At 43.7% G+C, this 23718-nt stretch overlaps 2 protein-coding genes across 15 annotated transcripts in view; both read right to left on the bottom strand.

Moving 5' to 3' along the window:
- The window catches only part of LOC135099713 (uncharacterized), a 208343-nt gene extending 197521 nt beyond the window's left edge, over positions 1 to 10822 (bottom strand). For all 14 annotated transcript variants that reach the window (XR_010268297.1, XR_010268296.1, XR_010268295.1 and 11 more), the window contains exon 1: positions 360 to 10822. The gene's annotated coding sequence lies outside the window, so the exon portion shown is untranslated. The remainder of the gene's footprint in view (positions 1 to 359) is intronic.
- An 810-nt stretch (positions 10823 to 11632) lies between these two features.
- On the bottom strand, positions 11633 to 23408 carry LOC135099712 (RNA-binding protein Musashi homolog 1-like). Its single transcript, XM_064002178.1, has 5 exons — positions 23219 to 23408; positions 21029 to 21151; positions 18254 to 18381; positions 14448 to 14669; positions 11633 to 14195 (listed from the first exon to the last, which is right to left on the bottom strand). The coding sequence occupies exons 1-5, from the start codon at positions 23325 to 23327 to the stop codon at positions 13542 to 13544; spliced, it is 1236 nt and encodes a 411-aa protein (XP_063858248.1). The 5' UTR covers positions 23328 to 23408; the 3' UTR covers positions 11633 to 13541.
- Positions 23409 to 23718: the final 310 nt, after the last annotated feature.

Here is a 23718-nt window from a genome sequence, read left to right as displayed (position 1 = left end):
AATATGGGGAATGCCCGCACACAAACAAACAAAAGGTATAGTAAGAGAGAGGCGCAGCACAGCCTAGCGCAAAGCCACTTCACCTCACGCCAGACACCACTAGGACACGTGACAGCCTTCGTGAACAGTCTGCATTAGGTTAGCTGCTCCTATACAATTACTGTGAACCGAACACCTCATTAAGAACACACACACGCACACACACACACACACAAACATATTGCAGGACACTGGTGGGTGATGACTGACAGCGGCGTGACAAGCAGAGACTGTCCCGCATTCACATCCCGTCCTATTTCGCAGTTTATCCAAATCACATGCAAACGGAATGCTCTCATCCCCATAACTCCATTACTAACCTGACGCCGCTGTGATGGTCAAGCTCCCTTCGGTAATCCAGAAAACCACAATTAATCACCACACCGCCACGCACACCCACACACAGACTCAACATAACACTGCCACCGCCTTTGAATCCCATTTTCTCTTGCGGATTATTTCCAAGTCTCCATTTATCCGTTCCAGAAATATCCAAAAGCTATTCAAGATTACTGCAAAAAAATACACCGAATAAGGGAGAATCTTTTGCATAAGTAATTTGTAGATGCAAATGAGTTAAATTGAAAATTTGTTCTTAAGTCAGGACAACGCATTCGGATGAACAATCACCTGACCAGTGCGAGCAGAAACGAAGGTTGCGCTATCCATTCACCTCGTATTTTCCTTATCCTTCCTGAAACTTTAAACTTGGATACAATATAAAAACTATTATTGGGCAGAAACATGAGGAAATATAACTCCTGCCTAGCTAGAACACCAATATTCACCCTGACAGCAAGAACCCACTCAAACACGAGCCGCGATATACCCTCTCCTTCCTTGTCCCTCAGCAAAGGCCGTCCCCTCTCCTCCGCGCGCGTCACGACCTCCTACCCCCTGCATGGTAATGGTAATGGCCGCTGTGTTGACGGGCCGCCGGCTGCACCTCGCTAAATACCGATTAAATGTATTGCCTCGGGCAGTAGGAGAGCGGCGGGAGGGAAGCAGACTGGCAGGGTGGGTGGTAGGCCTGGTAGCATGGACGGGATGGAAGGCGGGTCGCTTCAGAGGACTGGGTGGTTGACAATGTTGACCGACGATATACATGACAAATATTGCTGGTGGACATTGTCAAATTGGCAGGCCTGTCCCTCGCCCGTTTGCTCTCTCTCTCTCTCTCTCTCTGAACTGCCTTTTATCTCGAGGGCCGAATGTGTGTGGCGACGCATGATGGAAGGAGAAAATGGGACAGGGATTTGGGAAGTGTTTGCGGGAAAAAATACTCACCGCTGTGTGTGTGTTGGCGGCTCCCCGCGGCCAGCCACCAGCCCCTCTTGTCCTGGCCGTCCAAACCCATTAACTCACAAATGAAGAGCAGAGCAGCGCTGATAGGTACATGCTCACGGCCATGTAGGTTATGTCATATACCAGTAAACTATTGATAAAATGATGGTGGTGATAATAATGATGACAGTAGTAGTAGTAGTAGTAGTAGTCGTAGTAATAGTATTTGTAGTTTTGTTGTTATAGGAGTAGCCGTTGTTGTTGTAATGGTAGAAGTAATAGTAGTATAACAGCAGTAGTAGTAATAATAACAAATAAATGAACAATGACGATGATGATGACACTAACACTAATAACAAACGCTACAATGCCAAGGACAATCAAAGCAGGGCACATCACTATCTGTTCCTTTATTTTCATCAGTTCATCAGCAGTATGGTCATAGCGACGGAGGATTTTCTGGCAGCAGACACGGTGGGGAGAGGCAGTGAGGTGGACTGGGGTGGCGGCTCCCTCACCACCCACTCACACACTCAAATACACCCCGCTTCCTATCCCTTCCCCCCTGTTCCAAATAGGTGAATAATTAATAGCATTACTTCCATACCAATACCACTTACCTATGGGCCGGACTTACCTGTATATCACTCTACCATTGATTGTTGTTCCAGGTGTGTGGTGGTGGTGGTGGTGGTGAAGGTGGCGGCTGTTTGTTGGTTACCTTACCTGTGTTAACCTTCTCGTCTCGTCCCAGCTCCTTGTAACTTCTTATCGCCAGTCACATATGTTATTTTTTATTTTTTTTTATTTCTCGTTTTATTTAGCGGTTTCAATTCGTGTACAGTACATGAAGAGAATGTTATATTTCTACTTTTCTCTATACCTTTCTCCCTCTTTCTTTCCATTTTCTGTCTCTGAACAATATTACACCCACGACAGGGCGGGCACTCGGGAGTTGCCTTTCATGAACGAATATAAATCAATATAGTCTTCATAATCAAAACACGGATATCGTCTGAAAAAATAGCACACTAGTTTATAAGGGGGGAGGGAGGAACTACACCAAAAACATTAAGACACATAAATGGCAAAGCTTTCAGAAGACAGGTGACGGAACTCAACCCCCAACACAGGAAGCTCTACTACGTGAGGATGCCTGAGGGCCGGGCATCACTCAGGGCGCACACACAGGCCATGGGAAGCATCTAAGCCAAGCCCTCTATGCCACACTAGACTAAAGGGTCAACTAAACTAGTACGACGACACAGGACCCTACAGAGTCAATCAACACAGTCCACGCGACACACGCCCACACGCCCGTCACGGCACGCTCACCCCCAGCGCACCGTGGTGGGTCACGTCAGGACTACCCACTACCGAGACACGCCGATCACGCTTGGCTCGTTCTATTTTTTTTTTTTCTTTTCATTCTTCTCCACGCCAGACTGAAATCCCCAGCACAACACTTAGCTTGCCTGGTGTATTCTTAAGTTATTGTACGGAGTGTATGCATAAATACTTGAGACGTTTCATAGCTTTTTTTTTTTTGCATTCTGATAAGAAAATAACTCTTCCCAAAACGGTGTATTCCATTACCTTTGTTTTATGTAAATAAGGCAGCCTCCTCCTCCTCCTCCAGTGTCTTAATTGAAATGCAAATGTAGCATGGGCTGGGTGTTGGGGTCTGAGTAAGCTCGGGCTGCCTCTCACAGACCACTGGATCCCTGTCATGCCCCGCGGGCCAGCTTCTCTCGCACACACCTCCACACGTGTGTGTGTGTGTGTGTGTGTGTGTGTGTGTGTGTGTGTGTGTGTGTGTGTGTGTGTGTGTGTGTGTGTGTGTGTTCATCGGTTAAATTTATCCGAGAGAAGTCACACAATTTCTGTACCAAGGTGCAGACTTCTTCGTCTTGGTGCACTTAACGTTATGGAGGGGAGCTCGACGCGGTACCAACTTTTGCAGTATAAACAGCCTCGCAAGTGGCCGCGGAACGGGCCAGCGGGCACAGGATGCCCCGAGGTGGTCTTAACGCAGTGATATTAGCCCGGCACTGACCGCCGCCTGGCGCTTGAGGTGTGCCTGGTACCACCTGGCGCGGTGCCATGAACAGGGTCACGAGGTGACCGCAAGATGTTAATTTGAGGTGTTGTTACTTAGTCTCTGGTTAACTAGTGTAACGTACAGCTAAATGTTGAGTAACTGTAGAATACTTCCATTTCACCACGCCGTGATCAAACTACATATAAATTCTACTTATATTTACTAGATTACTTTTGTACATTACAGTCTACACTGTTATAATTTGTACTGTTAAAATGCCATAGATACCAACATTAGAGCTCTGAGGAGTGAAGGCATGGCTTAGGGAAGAGAACCTTAATGTGTAGCTGCAGTAACCTAGTGTGTGGCTACAGTGTTGTATCCACCTGCCGAGGCACCTTCGGGTACTCTTCACACTACTGCAAGCGTTAAGAGGTCGCAGGAGTCAGGAGGCTCCCACACGTGGCGGAGACATGCAGACGGTACTGGTGAGTCGAGGGAGGGAGGGGGGGGACCAACACTACCGGGGGAGGGGAGAACGTCACCAAGGGGCTCAGTCAACAGTGGAAGGTCGACTACGTTAGGTGTTAGATTGCGACCTGAGATCTACGTTACTAAGGCGTTATACTTCGTTATTACTGATTAGGTTGCTATCATCCACTGTTACTCTTACTTGCACTGTCATCCGGGATATTAGTTGAACCTCTCGTTAATTGGATGAAGGTAGTCAACTGTTCGGCGTTTGTAGAGGTACACCGTTAGCCAGATCCCAAAGCCAGGAGAGCTACACAGGCTAAAAAATAGATAAAATGTAAAAAGACAAGCAGTTACTCTCTACCATAGACATTTTATTACTAGATGTACAAACTACACTGTGCAATGCTCAGGTCCAGCCGCCGACACGCTGTCGCCCCGCCTGCAACTCAAGGCAATTCAATTTTGAAAAAAATAATAAATATTGTGTTTGGACACTTAAGGTTGACCAAGCAGGCCCGCCGCGGCAGCCGCAGCGCCTCCTATGCAGCCTGATGCTGTGAATAATTTAGTCGACTAAGTACTGTCGTCACTACTGGTAACTAGAGGCCTGCAGGCGGTGCCACGGCGGCTGCCACCTGGCGGGGCACGGTGGGGCGCAGCGAGCGGCGGGCTGGCTAAGGTCCTGTACAGAGGCGTCGGGCGAGCACTATGATGATGCTAGGTCGGCTACAATACCAAACCTACAGCTCAGACACGACTACAGTACAGCTGTACCTACAGTACCACTCTAAGTTGTCTCTCACACACTCCTCCACTGTCGTAACCGCCGCCACCACCACCTCAAATACGCCCCTGCGCCGAGCAAGGCAGCGCGGCGCCGTTGGAAGATTGGGCACACAGGGCCATGGAGGGATCGGGGTTTTCTCTACTGGTTCCGCTTAGGCTACTGGGATGAAGCAAGCAACCGCTCCAAGGGGGCTGGTGGTGTTAGTGACAGCGGTGGTGGTGGCGGCGAGACCGACAGCGGCAGGGCAGAGGTTCTCCCTCGTAGGGTTGACCCGCTGACAGATCAGCCCTACAGCCTTGTGTTTATATCGGTGTGTGTGTGTGTGTCGGTGTAAGGGTTGTGTTTATCTTCCCGGCGTAACACAAGTCAGTCCAGTGTTTCTCATGTTCATTTGTGTTTCTCAAGCAGATCTTCCACCGACGACACAACTGTGGTCTTGTCCCGCCGCGGCGGCGTCTGGCCGGCGGCGGCAGCGCCGGGCGGCGCCCCCGGACCGGCCAAGACGCTGCCCGGCTGACACCAAACAAAATGTCATTGTTGTTACCATGTGAAAGTTCTACTTCATTAAGGTATTACAAATAAATCCCAAAAATAATAAAATAAATAAATGGTAAGAGACACTCTAGCACATTCAATACATTACCACAGCGAGAAAAAGATAATGGACCCCCCTAGTTCACGACTGAGGGAAGTTTTGACATGCATGGCCGGCCTGGCTGCAAGGGGAGCAGTGTGACGCTGTGCTGACGTCACTCGAGGCATGTGACGCCAAGGGGACGTCACTAGGGGCGGGCCGTAGGATAAGGTTTTCTCGGCCGCCGCATGTGACGTCACCGCGCCTCCCTGGTCAGCCCCTGCCGTGTAGCAGTGGTAACCCGGGGCAGCGGCGGCAGGGAGGGCTGACGTCACGTGCACCAAGTCCTCCCACTCTCTACCTCACTACAGCCTTGATCGGTATACAATATAGATACCACTAGTCTACAACACAGTGAAGTACATACAAGAAAACACGTCACCCAAAGCTTCAGGGCAACTTGGGCACACGATGATAATGAGAATAATAATAATAATAATAATAATAATAATAATAATAATAATAATAATAATAATAATAATAATAATAATAATTAAAAATAGCAAACCACAGGAGAAGGGTCCAATGCCAGAACACAAAAGCGAAGGGGGGTGGGAGGGGGAAAGGTGTCTAGAAACCAAAAGTTACATTGTAAAGCAAAACATATTACCTTGAGAATTTATATACTCCTTCTGCAGCTAATTACCAATATATAAGTGTTTTCCTCTTTGAAAAAAGGGAGAATAAGAAATAGAATTACCGCCAAGTATGCGTCTCTCCGCCATACACGTGGAGAGACAGAGATAATAAGAATAAAGATGCTCCTATATATATATAAATAATAGATACACTGTGGGCATTGGAAAATATGTCACCTTTATTACTGACTTTTTATATATAGATATATATCATTAATGTTCACAGTCTTATGTACAAAAATAGAGGGTTTAGACACTTATTGCTTCACGGCATGGAAATCCTGTATACAAGCTAATTCAACAGTCATCAACCTATCTGAATGAAGTACTGGATTCTTTTTTTAACTTTTTTTTCCCTTATCTTCATTTCTATTTCCGCAGCATTAACCTTTACTTATTTTTTTTTTTTAGTATTTTATATATATTTTGTTGTGGTGTGGTGGCGTTATTGGCGTCACTTAAGGTAAAGGACATTATTTGTACGAACATTGTCTCTCTGCAGCCGAGAACTGAGGCGGGAAAACCTTGATTGCCGGACTTGGTGTGGAGTGTGGAGTGCGCAGGGAGGAAGGGAAAGCTAGAGGAAATGGAAGGGAAGAGAAGGGAACAACGCTTTTCCTGATGCAAAAATATATTAAAACAAAAATATATCCTTCCTTTTTAAAATAACATACCCTTATATTGCTGGAGGAAGAGGGACAGAGGAAGGAGGAAGAGGAAAAAGAGAAAGAAGTAAAGGCCCGGACTATTAAACGCCCCATTTCGTGAAGGACCTCTTCATATAAATCAACAATATGAGTACCTCTTGATACAATTTCTCATACGAGTGAATTTCTTTAAGGCTTTGGAGTGGAAAGAAAACCTGTTTAATAATCTGGTCCATTGTTTCTGAATCGCCAGCAAATGATTCATAGCGGTACAGCGATCAAGGATTTCGTCATTTCTAAAGATAAGAGAGACAGCGTCCACCGGCTGCTGCTCCTCCTGTCTGCTGCTGCCTCCCCGCGCGTCCTTTGTGTGTGTGTTGACGCAATAATAACGCTACGACGCGACGCAGGCACGCGGATATATCAAGTGACCGAAATAAAGCCTGCCAGATAGATGTATATTGTGTATAATAAGAACCGCCATGCATGCAATTCTGACAATGCGAATGAGAGGGAGATGAAAAAACAAAAGCACACACACACGCACGCACATAAAGAAGTGACTCGCCTCCATCCAACAAACATGGAGTAAAAAACAAAAGATCGAAATGACCAGTTAGTATTAGTAAGTAGATGCAAATTCCATCTTGACCGACAATGATAAAGATAAGCAGCCATTCTTAATATCGCGCCGAGCGTCAAAAATAATTCCGTACATACTTCGAAAAAACTTGCACTGACGTGCGATGACAGCATAGACAGACAGACTGGCTGATAAGACGAATAGACAGATAGATAAATCAACTGGTCACTTTTGGCACTTATAATGTGTTGTGACTTCTTGAGGGCGACGACTGAAACTGAACCGCGTCTGAGGTTGTGTGTGGAGGCCAATTGTGGCGGAAAGCAGAAAGTTGTACGGAGAGATAAGTCGGAGGATGAGGCTGACTCAAGAGGAGGAAGAGGCTTACAGAGGGTTTCAGTACCGTATATAAACACCGTAGTAGGATTAACCCCGCTATTTAGGAAGACTCAGGAGGGAGAGATCAGCTGATTTCTTATAATGTTTAGTTTGTCTGACCGCGGCGGTGATCAACTGATGCCTTAGAACCGCTCGACTCCTACAATGCTAACACGACGACGTACCGACACTCACCCTTCATCTAAGTCTGTAAACTAAGTCCCCGAGTTGCGTTTTCTGTTCTCTCTCGTTCTCTACCTCTTGCGTTCGAGAAAAATATCTCTAGTTAAGTACCTAAAAAATTCTACGGTAGGGTTAAACGTCATGTAGCAGAGGATAGTTGGTACAATTTGCGGGTGAGTGGAAAAAACAATTAACGTGGAACTGTCATATAAACGTGAACGCAATCCGGGGACTTCTTGTATACCGAATTAACTAGTATATTTGGTCCTTCTTGGAGGCTGCACCGCCGGCCCTCAAGTTTCTAACGCTGTCTATGGCACAAATTCAGCCTAATTCATAGAGAGCAAAAAAATAAAACATACCAAGAATTATGTCCAGCAAACAGCATTTTACATGTCAAAAAACTAGACATCACACACACACACACATATATTATTATTATTTCTGGCGGCTTACCTACAGCCTATGAACTACCACGTCCTCTTTTTTTTTCTTCCTGATCTCTACCTAGCTAGCCTGTAGCTACCGATATGAGGGAGATGGGATGGGATGGGAGGGAGTGTTGTTCTGACAACAGCTGCCGCTTTCAATAACTTAACTGCAAATGCATCAATCCTCTTCGCCTTATAAACTACTGTGACCAACATGCCCTTACTTAACTGACATTAAGTCCTGCGCGCCTCTAAACACCGACGCCACTACCTATCATCGCTGGGGCGCGTCCCTTTTGTCTCCACCCGGACACACCCACCGCGACACTCCCGTTAACACTAGTCATTTGTCTCTCTAGAAACACCAAGATCTATTAGTCATGCTGTGATGTCCACCCTACAAGGTAGTTTCCATTACCAAAAACTTATCAAAACTGTGGCCCAATCCATCATCGCATCCACCACCACCACCACCACCACACCTACACTTGCTGCTGCTGCTGCTGCCGCCGTGTGCTCGAGTCGGCCCTCTCACTGGTGTGTAGGTCACTCTCCTAGCAATGTGGGATAAAGTGCACCCAACTGGTGAGTTCACGCCCCTGCCACACACGGGGCGCGTGATGGCCAGGGGAAGGGAGAGCAAAATTAATGTGCGACTTTTTATTTCTTTTCCTTTTCGTACCTTTCGTCTGCACCTGTTGTCCTCTGAGGCTTTGGCTACCCTGGTATTGGTGTTAGGTATTTACGTAGTGCACGTGCACGTGCATGTGTGTGTGTGTGTGTGTGTGTGTGTGTAAACGCGTTCGTCTGCTGTAGTGGCAGTGTATGCACTTAAAAAAAAAAATGGGGGTTTGATAAAGTAAAGAAAAAAAATACTGTCAAGTTCCCTCAATATGCCTTTATTGATTCTGTTCATGAAAATAAGAACACTTTATTGCTTCCTGATTTTTCTTTTGGTCCGCGAGTAGAGTAGTGTGGGTGGCGGGGCCGTGGGGTTGAGGGCCCCGCCTATCATTGGTAACCAGTGCACTATCTATGAAACATGTCATCGCGCCCGCCCGCCGCCGCGGCCACCAAGCTGCCCCGCGCCCACCGCCCGTCCAAGGCCTACCACGGCGCTAATCAGTGAATATGAGGGACTTAAATGTATATTAAGGGCATATGTTAAGTCTTCTAAAACTCTCAATTTACATACTTTTATAAAAGTAGAAAAATGTACTTTATCATGAATTGGGAAATCCCCAGAAGCTGGCTGAAGTAGTAAATGAAAAGATTAATGCATTTGGAAACTACGTAGAACAGAGTGATCTTCGCTTCTGACCGCCATCCGCGGGCGGGGACAAGTGCCGACGGGGCCGCCGGGGCCGCCGGGGCCGGGGGGGCCGCGAGGGACCAGCATGACTGCTTCCGGTTGAGGGGAGTCGAGGGCGGGCGTGAAGACAAGCCAGAGCGGCCCGGCTGGTGGCGGCGACACCGAACAGTCCAGAGACGTGTGGTGTCGCCGAGACCGGCGGACTGTTTCCCGGCGGGATTGGAAGCAAAACAAGCCTTTGAAAAACAAAATCCTCTACAGGACTACAGGCTGGTGAGGCTGACTGGGGTGCCGGCGGGCGGGTCAAACAAACAGTTAATTCTACGTGACATCCAGTAAGTCATCTAGGACAAGACTAATCAAGTAGTACTAGGCGAGTATGTAAAAAAACAAAGATATAAACAAAGGACTGTAAGCATCACATCTGGTATGACTAGACTCGAAACTGATGTCTTTTAAAACACTCCATTAAGTACAAAACAGAAGTAATGAGACAATGCTACAAATAATATGTAAAAAAGTGAAGTTTCTAAGTTGGATAGATAGTGCTTGGCTAGCAACGATGGAGTTGAGATAAGGCTCTATGCTGTGTGTGTATCATGATGGAAGTCGAGGGAGGTGGTGGCAGCAGCAGCAGCAGCACATTCAACAGGAGAGGTGATGAAAAGGTTACTGTCTCAAGTCGCAGCACTACTACTGGTGTTGGTTTAGGCTAGAGATAAGTTACCAGGCTAGTCAACATACCCCAGAGGACAGCAGGTCAACCAAGCAATTCAGCTCACAGACGACTCCCAATGGTATACCCGTACTAAAGCAAACCGTGCCCTCTACACAACAGTACCAGGCGGGGAAAGGCCAAAAAAAAAAAAAAAAAAAAAAAGATAAACTTTGACATTTGTATGTACTGTGAATTTCCATACATCAAGAGGAAGGTGTTGCCATGAGGCGCGTCTCTGAGCTGAAAATGTCTGAGTGCCGGGATACACAAGGGGAGGAGTCCCACGACGCTACCATGACCTACACACCAGCGTGGCTCAGGGCCAGCCCAGGCTCGGGGCCACATGGTTGTGGTACAGTACAAAATGAAAAATTACAGTGTAGAATGATACACGGAAGTCAATACAGTATCGTAATGAGGGAGGGTGGGGGGAGGGAGGGAGGGCAGATGGTGAGGAAGTGGTCGCGGGGGTCGGCCAGCTGGTGTGTGGAGGCGCCAGCAGTCCACACTACCCGCCTGCCGCCTCCCTAGGGAAGAGGGTGACCCAGGCATGGTACTATAGCAGTTGAGTGGATAATGCAAGGGACTGTAGTGGTAGTGTATGAACACTGCTTCTCTAATTATTCATGTCCGTAAAAAAAAAAAAAAAAAAAAAAAAAAAAAAAAAAAAAAAACTGGCATCTTAAAGCATAATATATATATATATATATATATATATATATATATATATATATATATATATATATATATATATATATATATATATATATATATATATATATATATATATATATATATATATATATATATATATATATATATATATATCGCCAGCTTAAGGCAAGTAATAATCCTTCTTTACTCCTCATATCAACTTAAAAGGGAAAATGATGACATCCACTAATACCTAATGTGGTGCGGTTTGTTTGCGTGGTGAACGTTAACTGCGTGGGAGATGCCGGGCCACCCTGCCACCCTTACCGCCACGCGGAGAGGAGCACGGGGGAGGAAGCTACCGGGAAGAGGATGTCACGCAGGAAGGCGGGGAAGGAAAATGGATATGGGGTAGCAGGGCAGGGAGAGGAAGAGGAGGGGGGTGAGGAGGACAGGAAGTAAGGGTAAGGGCCGGGGAGGCTCACGGGAAGGAAAGGAATGGGGGGACCACACAGGAAACAGGAGGGAAGGGACAGTCTAGGCATTCCAAGTTCATCTGGTCAAACAACAGCCACAACTTTCATGTCAATCAAAACAAAAAAATAAATAAATAACACAGTATCCCAGACATGTCGACTACTAAGTCTCCATAGTCTAACAATGGCCTTATATCCTGGTCAGTATTCCACACATAAAGCTATATACATTACACTCTAAAGCTATGGGCTCACTCTAGGCCGAGGCAGAGACATGGAGAACAGAGATCAATGTTGCACAACAGAAGTCAAAATTGATTATCAAAGGCCTACATGGTATTTGCTGGACATTCCAATGTGGTGCAAATAACAAAAATAAAAGTTATCAAGTTGTTATGCTGCCTACGACTGTACCAGAACTTCCTAGACAGGCCTAGAAGGATATTAATGGATACATGGCATGCCAGAGACCAAGGTGTGGGGGTGGCTCTGCTCCTCCCGGCTCACATACTTACTGTTGGAAGGACAAGGTGAGCGCTCCACCCACTGATGGCCGCCCAGGCGTGTGGGCCCAGGAGCTGTGCAGCCTTCACAATGTGGTGCCAAAGAGGGCCCACCCGCTAAAAAGGCCTGAGAGCAGTCTTGTTGGCACACCTTGAGGCAGGCAAGCTGGTAGGGCGGGGGCGTGGTGGAAGGGGTGGCGGGTAAGGGGACGGGGACGTGTGGTGGCATGGGGACAAGGGAGGAAATGGGGCAGTGGCAGATGGGTCTGGTGAGGGATGATGGAATTGTGTGGATGACTAAACTTGATATCAACACAAACCTCTGGTGTGGGGTTGAGGAACAAGGTACACAGCTGGGGTGGGTCACATCAAGTACCACTGAGGTGTTATGTGTTTCACAGAGAAGACTTCAGAAGCAAACGAACGCAACGCACACTGAGTATTGCTCCGCACTTATTACTAAAACACACTTGCTATAGTAAGCTAGTCCCGACCGACCAGACCAGGCAGCCAAAGTAACTGACCAAAGTGGAATGTAGCCAGCAGGGGACTAACTCCACTGACTCTCAGCAAGGGGGCCAGTGGGTGCTGTCTCTCCCCCTGGCCCTCGTGCTCTTGTGACCTTAACAGTAACTCAACTTAAAATTCTTGATCCCAAGTTTCATGCAAAAATCGCTCCAAGAAAATTATGTCTGGCTGTATCCAACAAAACAAAGGCTGCCCTCCTTGGCTGAGGGTCCCTGGAACAGGGCCACTCGCCCGGGCAGCCTTGGTCCGAACTTGGGACCACAAATTACCGAGACAGCCAAAAAATCTGATCTCCATACACAAATATGTACATCTTGCTTTGTTCAGGTTGAGCAGGTCCAAGTGTGTTTTTCTTGGCCTGGGCCAGGCTGCTCCAGCCTCTCCACTTACACCCTACAAATGCACACTTGACTAACAAAAATAAATAAAAAAAAATAAAATAAATAAAAAATAAATAAAAAATAAAAAAAAAATAATAAAAAAGCGAAAAATTGGCTTAAGTACAAGACTATGTGTTGGGCAGCGCACTGCCAAGAGAGAGAGATGTACATTAATCTAAGTACATCTTCCGTCATCAGAGATCTAGTATCCCACTATGAGCCCAGCCCAGGATCGGTTCCCTTTATGGCACTCACTCGTATCACCGCACTGACTGGGGAGAGTGGGGGACAGGACCACCATGCACACCACTAAACACATGAGCTCACGCAGATCAGAGGAAAGGTGGGAAAAGTAAAGGCTGGCCAAGAGAAGGAAGACGAATCAAAGGCATGGAAATAATGCTCTGGAGGGAAGACTTGATAAAATGAGGAAGACAAAAACTGAACAGGAAGACCTGGGAAAATAAGGGAAGACTTGAATCAAAATGGGAGATAAGACTTGACACTCACATCAAAGTGCCAGGACAGCTGAAGAAAGGAGAGGAAAACACCTTGGAGTTAGGAAGGAAAGTTTGAGGCTGAAGGTGTGGACACAGAACAAACTTAAAATTATGCACAACTCCCTGAGGCTGAGAATATCTGGTGCAAGTAGTAGAGGGAAAGGAAAGAGGAAAGAATGAGACTCACAGTGGCGCTGGTGGGCAGGCTGGACTCACAGTGTTGGGTGAGGGGATGAGGGCGGTGGGTGGTGCTGGGAAAGTTTACTAACAGAGAAAAATGAGCTGGAGACCAAGCTGAATTGTGGGTGAGGGGGAAGCAGGGGGGATGAGCGTGGCAAGACAGCACCACTAGGCATACATGCCCACCCCATACATGGCATTCCAGTCAACTCCCTGGAAGGAGCTCATGTCCACATTGGTGAGGGAGTATCCCTGGTAAGGAGTGGTAAGCCCAGCATGGGTGGACAGTGTGGGGATAGAATGGTTGGCTGAGGTGGACAGGGCAGCTGCCTGGTTGGCAATGGTGGGAGCAGCAGAAACTGCAGATAGAGTGGGGCCTGTGGGAAGGGCAGTGGTGTGGGGAGCCCCACCTGTAGGGATGCCAGCTGATGTGAGGGCAGTGGAGGGGAGGGGATAAGGTGTGTAACGGTAGGCAGACAGTGGAGGGTATGTGCCCCCACCCATCAGCTTGCCATAGCCACTTAAGGCAGCAGCCTGAGCAGCTGCAGCTGCAGCAGCAGCAGCTTGAATATGGGCTGACTGAGCAGTGACTATGGGGCTGGCCAGGCCACTCTGGCCTACTATTAACCTCTTTGAAAGGAGTGAGGCAGCCTGGACAGCCTCCTTAGGCTGGGCCTTCTTGCATTCCACTTTCTTGTTCTTGATGGTGTGGAAATGGATGTCACAGACACGCTCCACCACGTCCTCACATTCAAAAGTGACAAAGCCAAAGCCACGGTGACGCTTGGTCTGGTTGTCCATCAGCATGACGGCTTCCTCCACCTGCAGGCAACACAACGTTCCTCCATCACCACATGTGAGGAGCCAAGTCACCCTGGCCTTAACAAACTCTAGCTTGATCCGGTACACTAACCAAGTACAAAGATGACACCACCTATGGCCATTTGACCAGATGTTTTTATCCAAGTCACTAACCCAAAATTCCCTCACAGCTACACAGTTACACTAACACTAACCCTGCAAGCATGCCCACAAGAGCAGCAGCCATTTCAGGCATGACATACAAGTACTAACCTTGCCAAAGGAAGAGAAGTAAGCCTTGACCTCCTCAGCACTGGTCTCCTGGCTCACCCCTCCAACAAAGATCTTCTTAGTGCGGTTGGTTTTACCCTTGTTCTTGGGGGTGGCATGCTTGGGATCAATCTTCTTGCCATCCAGCACATGGTTTGGGACAGAGATCACCTTCTCCACACTGCTGGCATCTCCAAATGTGATGAAGCCAAAGCCACGGCTCCGCTGTGAGGGGGAGGGGGGAGGAGTGAGGTTCAAGCTTGTCATGTCTTTACCAATGGGATGATTTTCTTATTCCATATTATAATTATATATTAAGTAACAGTTTCATATCAGTCAAATATTTTTATTGGAATGCTTGTCTATTGTTATGTTTTACAGTACACAGTAACTAGATGCGTGGACAATAATTGTAAGTCTTGAGATACTAAGAATTTGTTTGCTACTCCACCACATTACACCAAACTAAATGCAGTATTAAGTTGCTTGTTATTCCCACCAACCAATACTACCGGGCCACAGTGCCACCTATAGTCAAGGCTTACAGTCACATCAATAACCCAACTGTAGCTTATCAGTACCCAGCAGTACTTGGAAAAACACCAACAGAAAATTCTCAGCAAAACACTACAAATCTGGCTAGAAAAATAATCTATTATCTACATTTCAGTGGTCTGAAAAGCCAAGTTACTGTGCCCCCACACAGTGGCTGGTGTTGATGTGTCCAGTGGTGTGGGGCAAGCAGTGACCTGGCCTCACTACCATCATCTCGGTCTTAAACCTTGCACAACACACAAATGTGTTGCTTACATGTGCATGTATGCATGTATGTATGTACATAATATATATATATATATATATATATATATATATATATATATATATATATATATATATATATATATATATATATATATATATATATATTATCTGGCAGAATCAAGTTTTCTACCAGAAGTAGTACAATCAGAAACCATGCCTGTAAAACCTGAGATTATATATCTATTGGGATGTAATTAATGTGTTCATTATACATAGATTACATAGTCAAGTAAGACAGATTATGTTTAGGACAGGATAGAAATAGGTTAAGTTTAGTTTAGCTAATTACAAAAAAATCCCTACAAAGAAGTTACATTAGATTAAATTTAGGCTTGATTCATTCATGTTAGGTTTAATTTACACTTGCTTGCTTTAAAGAAAATATCATTTGAATATATAATCACAGTTTCTAAGGGTACATTCTGACTGTAGTTTCTACCAGAATCAGTCTCTACCAGATTTATATATATATATATATATATATATATATATATATATATATATATATATATATATATATATATATATATATATATATATATATATATAACACATACATACACACACATATGCACACACACATACCAAGAGAAAGAGACTGCTCCTACACACAACCAACCAACCTGCCTCAACAATACACCACAACACTGCCCAACAAACAAATAAAGTATAATAATGTAGTAATAATAATAATAATAATAATGATAATAATAATAAACACCACTTCCATTACAGTAATCTCAGTGACTGTGCGACAAAAAAAGTAAATAACAAGTCAACACGGACCAGAGGCTGGAACTGGGCACTCAAGCTAAGGACCTCACCTCTCACCCAACACTGCTTCTCTCCCATCACTATGATACACCTGGGAGTCAATGAATAGTGTTAATGTGGCAGGCGGCACCAGATACACGGATATACACACTGCCTCAACACATCTGTAAGGGACCGCCTTGTGTCCCCACCATTAAGAAAAACAGTTAAACACATGTAACTTTCCCACAGTATATGTTAAGGAATGAGAAATGACTCTAAGAACATATGATAAAAGGGAGTAGTGGTAGTGTGAAGTGAAAAGAAAATGTCAGTCATTCCAACAATACCTGCCAAGGAAAGAAGAGAGAAATATAATGACCCAAAAACAAAGGATATGAAAAGGAGCAGTGGTAATAATCCAATGTGTAATGTAAAAAGGATACTTGAAAGGGACCACCTCATGTCCCAAATCCTATAAAAAAAAAAAAAAAAAAAAAAAAAAAAAAAAAAAAAAAAAAAAAAAAAAAAAACTTTCCTACAGAATCTGCTAAAGAATAAAGTGAGTAAAGTAATGAGAAATATAATGGCCTAAAACAAAGGAATGGTGGTAATAATCTGAAGTGTAATTTCAAAAGTTAATGTAAGGTCATGGAGATATCCTAAAACAAGAGATCCTTTCATCAGCATCAATAACTTCCTGAAATGGTGAAAGAGAAAGGAAGTGACTGCTATGAGGGAGGGAGGGGAGGGAGGGAGGGAGGGAGGGTGGGTGGGTGTGTGTGTGTGTGTAGAGAGAGAGAGAGAGAGAGAGAGAGAGAGAGAGAGAGAGAGAGAGAGAGAGAGAGAGAGAGAGAGAGAGAGAGAGAGAGAGAGAGAGAGAGAGAGAGAGAGAGAGAGAGAGAGAGAGAGAGAGAGAGAGAGAGAGAGAGAGAGAGAGAGAGAGAGAGAGAATGTAAATAAACAAGAACAAGGCCTCTCCATATGAGGGAGCACTACTAATTGGCTTCTGTTCACTCAACCCCAATACCTGTGCCACAATGAGATTACACCCCACACTCCCCCTCCTGCTTCTCCTTCCCTCTTCTGTGGCAGCTAGCTGGGCTTCAAAATCCTACACCTCTGTGGCTTCTTACATCCCTTCCTCAGCAGAGAGAGCACACCCCCCCCCACCACACACACACAGACCAGACATTTTCCACCTTTTATCTTTCATTATTCTCCATTTCCATAAACTATAATTCACATATGCACCACCCATGAGCACATACATATACACAGACATACACTAAGATTTCTTAAAGGAAAGTCTGATAGCATAAGACTGATCATGGATGACTTGTAAGACCCAATACTACTGCCAAGTACTTATTGCCAGTCTCCCACATGTACTATGTTAAAATACCTAACACAATGACAGTTACATACATACATACACAGTGACCCTTCTTAACCGTTTCAATGATGTCACTAGCAAAGATTAAATTAAAATGGCTTTTGCTTTTCCTATTTAGTTTTATAAAGAATCCATTCCACTCCATCTGACCCTGAAAATTAATCAGCACACACACACACACACACACACCAAAGATGACAATTCAAACTATACAATCTCCCATTATATATATCAGAGCTTCCTCTTATCTGATAACACTAAGCCGAAGACTCTGACAGACCTGCTGTTTTAAGATACATGTTTCAAGTGCTTCTAAACACTCCATCTATTCACTTGGCAGTTTTCTTTCCTTCCTTGGATTTTTTTTTTTTCAGACAATTCAAGAGAAAATTTGAATAAATATAAAAATAACATGATCAAAGATCAATTGTCTCATAGATATCCTTACACTTCCATACACATCTTTCATTTCTACACATAATGGTTCACTAAAGCCTCAGCACACTTGGCAGCAGGCCAATCCACTATAAACAAAATAATAAGTACAGTAATAATCTTTTATAAACTTATCTTCCCATACACAAGAACAATTATCATAGAAATCATATGAAATATCAGCCTAACAATAATAATAACAATAATGGATAAATAATAATGGGTGGTGGTGGAACATGAATGAACATTAGGGCACTGTATCCTCAGGCAACATCTGCCACAACCATTCCTTTAACACCAGTCCAAAAGAATGGCAAGGTGTAAAGATGGATAATGATGACGATAACACAAATAGTGACAACAATAACTGTGTGGTGACAATGACAACAGATCATCAGCTCACCTGTGTCACAGGGTCCTTCATGATGAGCACATCCCGCACAGTGCCGTAGGAACCAAAGTACTCCCGCAGTTTCTCAGGGGTTGTCTGCCATGAAAGGCCCCCGACAAACATCTTGTTGGGGGCGGGGTCTGGGGTGGGACAAGGGAGGTAAGGTTAGTGAGGAAAGAACACAGATTAACACATATATACTAACACAAATCCTAATCTCAAGTTTCCAATCTCTTCCTTCCACTCAGTCTTTCTTCAGCAGCAGTGTTCCTAAATTCAGACACTATGTAGGTATCATCAGAATCAGATTACTGGTTATTTTTTCCATTAATTTTCTTTTTTAGACAAGTAATATCCACCTTTCTCCTTGTGCTACATAACATACATAGCCTGACAGTTCATTCATCTTTCATGTTATAACATTTCCTAACATCTTACACATGTATGATACTTTAATACACGTAAGCTCAAACTTTATTTCCTTTGTCTTAATTCGACTATTCACTTTTCATACAAATGCTATTATTCCTTATATAAATGCCTTGTAAACAACTCCATTTTCTATTAATCTTGTGTTATTATGTACATGACCCCTTGATCACCTTTTACTTGCACAATATTCCATCCTATTTTCTTTACCTCAAGGCTTGTCACTTTCGAGTCTTGTCAAGTTTTCTCCTCACTATGATACTGAAATAACTTTTCATCCACTTTCATCTCAGTTCTAACACAAGATGATCTAATCCCATCAACCTGACTCTATCCGCTTGGTTGTTAAAAAATTTCCATAATTATTTTCTGTTACACGACCAAGCATTGCTTATATAACCAGTCATTTCTTGCTCAATATGCACAAACCCTCTTCTCTCATCAACCATGCTGAAGTACACAAAGACAAGCCTGACTACAAAATAGTTTCTTTATATATTCAGTAGTCTAACATTGCATGCAGCTACCATAGACAACACAGCCATGGTACTCATCTATTATCTACTTTTATCAACAATTAAAGAAGCTTTTCCTCTTCTCTCCTTAATTTTGTGTCTAGCCTTTAGCAGGCTCCTTTCCACTAAACAGAATATGAACAAAACTGGTAAAATATATAATCCAATTTGACTGTGGAATCCTTAAGAACAATTGGTAATGAAAATTCTATATTTCTCCAGCTAATTCTAGCATTTGATAGCGATACATTTTGTGCCAGAACCATCAGGATGTACAATGTTATTTCATATGAGACAGTGAATCATCAGAATAACCCCATCAGCCAAGGCTTATGATGCAAGGCCTGGTGGCAGAATGTGTGGCCAGCTGACCAATGCAATCATCTCCTAACCAGTTCCCTATCAGTGAAACTCTCATGTACAATTAACAGCCACCTGCAATTCACTTATTAATGTGCACACAGTATGTGGAAGACAAAGAATTATCCTTTCTTTTCTATTAACTTATTTTTAGTGAAATTATTCCATGAAATGATTTATCAACTAATGCACATCTGAATATGAAAAACAGCACAATATTAAGGAAATGCATTACTGAAGCAATTCCATTTTCTCAGTATGCTGATTACTTTATCTTGTAAATGCATTGTGATCTCATTTCCTTCTTTGTTGACCTTCCTCTTCACTAAGCAACACTGGCCAGCCTTTCCTATACAAGTCATGCACTTAATGTACTAGTGCTTCACTTTATATTACTGAAGTGTCTGGTACTTTCTGGAGTTTTAAGGGATATCAATATCAAAGTTTGGCATGAAAATTCACATAAGGAACGTATACATTTAATATTTCATGCCTTTAATTTACTTAAGTAAGGTGAAGAAGCCTCTAACTTTCACCTGTCATGCATCACATATGCCTAGTGCACAAGGATCACACACTATATCATCATCGCCATATCCCACTTTTCATCACGCAGGAGTCCACTGCAGGGAAAGTTACAGATAGTGCACTCAACTCACAACTGAGAGGACCCAGCAACCCAGCAACATGCCTCTCCTGTTGCTAGGTTACAAGGTTGCCATTCCCAAACTTGTATCTAACACCTATTATCTGCCAGGTGAACAGAAAGACACAACCAGAGCCTCTTGGTTATGAGCCTTGTCTATCATACCATCAAGTGGTATACTACACACACACACACACACACAATCATTCCAAATAATTCTAAAACTACAGAATATCCTCAAAATTTAGATATATATAATATTAAAAAGCATAAATGCTGGTGTATAATAAACTTTTACTTGATGGTGTAAAAAAAAAAAAAGGCAACAAATGTGAAGTTGACATCAGCAAATTCCTGAGTGATATCAGTCTCTAATCAAGCAGCCTCACTCGGGTACACACTAAGCATCACATTATCTGGTGTTTAATGATGCACCTCTCTTCTTTCAACTTCATTTAGAGACTTAAGCACACTTACTTTCATTTCTCACACCCTCATAACTCATAATCTTGTACTTTTAAAGAATCTTTAATCACAATAATTCTTCATTCTATGTAAAACAGCATAATTCTCGTGTGTGACTGGAATGCTTCCACTTTTGTTTGAGCTAATGAGATAATACTCAGCTCTTTAAATCTTTTTTACTCCTGTTAATAGCAAAGGCTGATGGAGAGAGAGAGAGAGAGAGAGAGAGAGAGAGAGAGAGAGAGAGAGAGAGAGAGAGAGAGAGAGAGAGAGAGAGAGAGAGAGAGAGAGAGAGAGAGAGAGAGAGAGAGAGAGAGAGAGAGAGAGAGAGAGAGAGAGAGAGACTTATAAAAGGCAAGTGAAATTACCCACCGGAGGGAGATGAGCGTCCTGATGACCCGCCCTGTGAAGCTCCTGAAGACCCGTTCATGTGGTCGCCGGTAGACACTCCTTCCATCTTGAGGTGGTCACCTTTGACCAGATCAATATTCCTAGCTGGAAAGAAAAAACACAGAAGTTAGTACAAAACTCATAATCTACAGCCAAATAGTCAACAGAAATTTTGGAACTGGAAATGGAAGTATCTCTGTAAGCAAAGGCACAGACTCCTCTATATTACAGAAAGGCTGCATGTTACTTATTGGCTTGAAATACAAGCCAATAACAATACTCTGCATATAGTGTTAAACTACGCACTACTAATACATGTGTGCCACAGCTTCTCCATGAAATTTGTTCTGCTGGAAGATGAAGTGCAACTGCAAAACTTCCACATTTCTACATTAGTGAGAATTTTCATCTTGATTCATGATGATGGTACTGAACAACACAACACATTGTACCAACTGCAAACTTTACAATACCAAGCAACCAATGACACAGCTCACAACACTGCTATATGCTCTATATTTCTGCATTATATACTTCATGCACTTACAGGATCAAAATAATGAGATAATAATTATCAGTGAAAGTCTAATATAAATGCTTCTGTCCCACAGGTCATCCCTCTGGTGACCATCATTGGGGGAGCCATGGTGGGCATGTGTGTGTGGAGCGGATATGCCCTCGTCACCAAGACTGATGTCCAGTAAGTATTTTATAGCATACTCGCTTTAGATTTAGCAAATTAACCAAAACTAATTTACTTTTCCCCATCACTAATGCCTCATACCTTCAGTGGGCATTCTACAAAGGATATCCACAAAATGAATCCCTAGCCACCCATAACATTAACCTTGGAATCTAATAAAGTCCTAACTATCCATTTCTTGTATTCTTGACAAGACCTTGAATTTATAGGTGCAATAAAACTAACCTCAACACATAATATTGTTCCTGTGCTATCAGTTACTGTATCATAAGTTTATTTTGCCGTCACTTTCACTAACACCCATTTGGTAAGATTTACCCAAACACTTCCATGCATGTTCATCAAACTGCTGATTAAGTACCATAACTAGATATTAACAAGCTTGACTGAGCACCACTAGTTACTGGTCCCCAAGTTTGCTTTGCTTACTTGATGCTAATTCCAAGAGTTACAAGCACTGCAATACTAGCTTAGGTGGGAGACAACAGGAGAATAATTCCCTTTTCAATGTAAAAATAAATACAAAACACACCATTTCTTCAGCCCTGCCACAAAGGCTAAGAAAACAAATAAAAACTAGTCCTAATATATGAGTCATAACCACCGAAGCGAAGAATGCAAGAAAAAAGAAAAAAAAAAACAGCATATAGAATCCTTTGTTGGGCACTTCAGTATATATAAACCCAAAACACACACACTCATTACTCTTCCCCAGCACACACAAGACCATGAACGAAGGATAACTCCATGCGACAGGGCAATGAAAAAGGAAATTAGAGAGGGTAGAGAGGTTGAAAACAGCAAAAATATTCCTTTGTGGGGCACTTCAGCACAAACACAAACCATACAACCACATTAGCCTCCCACATAAAAGGTCACAGTGCGGCACGAGTCCCTAGATAAACAACATTCGAAGAAAATAACTCCCGTTGTAATTCCCGCGCCATTAATACCCAAGCGGTGCCAGGCCAAGCAGCCCTCACCGGACCGCCCACAGCCAGCTATACACTCTCCACTCACATAAAAACGCAGAACAAGGCCTAGGGATGCAGCAGACGCACAGCGGCGGCACGAGGAACACCAGGAAGGGAACAAGGGTCAATGAGGGGCAGCAACGCTAACCTCCGTTTTTAAAGCCTCGCGTGAAGCCATTCAAACAGGAGGCCATAGCAGGGAGAGGAAACGATGGCGGGAACTTTTACGGCTGCCCTCTCCCTCCCTCTCTTCCTCCCTCGCCCCCTTACCTCTAATCATCGCTGGTTCATCTTACCTCCCTACACACTACACGTTCCCCATCATAAGCCTTAATTTACTGACACGTGTGTAAAGTTGGATATGAAGAAAATGTAGAGGTATTTTTCTGACGGCTTACCGAAATAATACCACTGGCTCTTGTCCTGCGCAGCCATTTTGCGAGCACTATTTAACTCTTTCTCCTTCTTGAGTAAACGTGAAATACTAATACATACACGTGGGTACTGGTGAATGCTTGCGTAGGCTCTTGTACACGTTGATGCCCGTATAGTGTTTGAGGGCCGGGACCGCTTGGAGTGTGCAGGAGGCCTCCACGTGGGACATGTTTACCTCCGCCGCCGCCACTCGCTTCAACAATGAATTCCAAGCTTTTTTCCTCCTATCAACGTTTCCACTTTTTCAACCTTTGAATACTTGTTTTTATTGTAAAACGTATATGCAAATTATACTGTTAATTTTTCAAATACCTGTAGTCTGAGAGAAACAACTGAACACGTTATTTATTTAGTGTTTAGTTTCTCGTTTTATCCTGGCAGAGAATTTCAAATCGTTTTTCCTCGTAGGAGAATTTTCACTTTTCTGCTTCTAAAAGCTTATTTTTATTTCAAATTATTATTTAAGTACGAAACATTTTTATATAACTGTAGTCTAAAAGAAACGAAATTAAAAACCACATTTTATTTAGATTCTCATTTGATACAGGCCGACAAGTTCA

This window comes from Scylla paramamosain, chromosome 4 (assembly GCF_035594125.1).
Source record: "Scylla paramamosain isolate STU-SP2022 chromosome 4, ASM3559412v1, whole genome shotgun sequence".
Taxonomy (NCBI): Eukaryota; Metazoa; Arthropoda; class Malacostraca; order Decapoda; family Portunidae; genus Scylla; species Scylla paramamosain.
The sequence above is the reverse complement of the archived record's forward strand: the minus strand, read 5'-3'. Positions and strand labels throughout refer to the sequence as shown.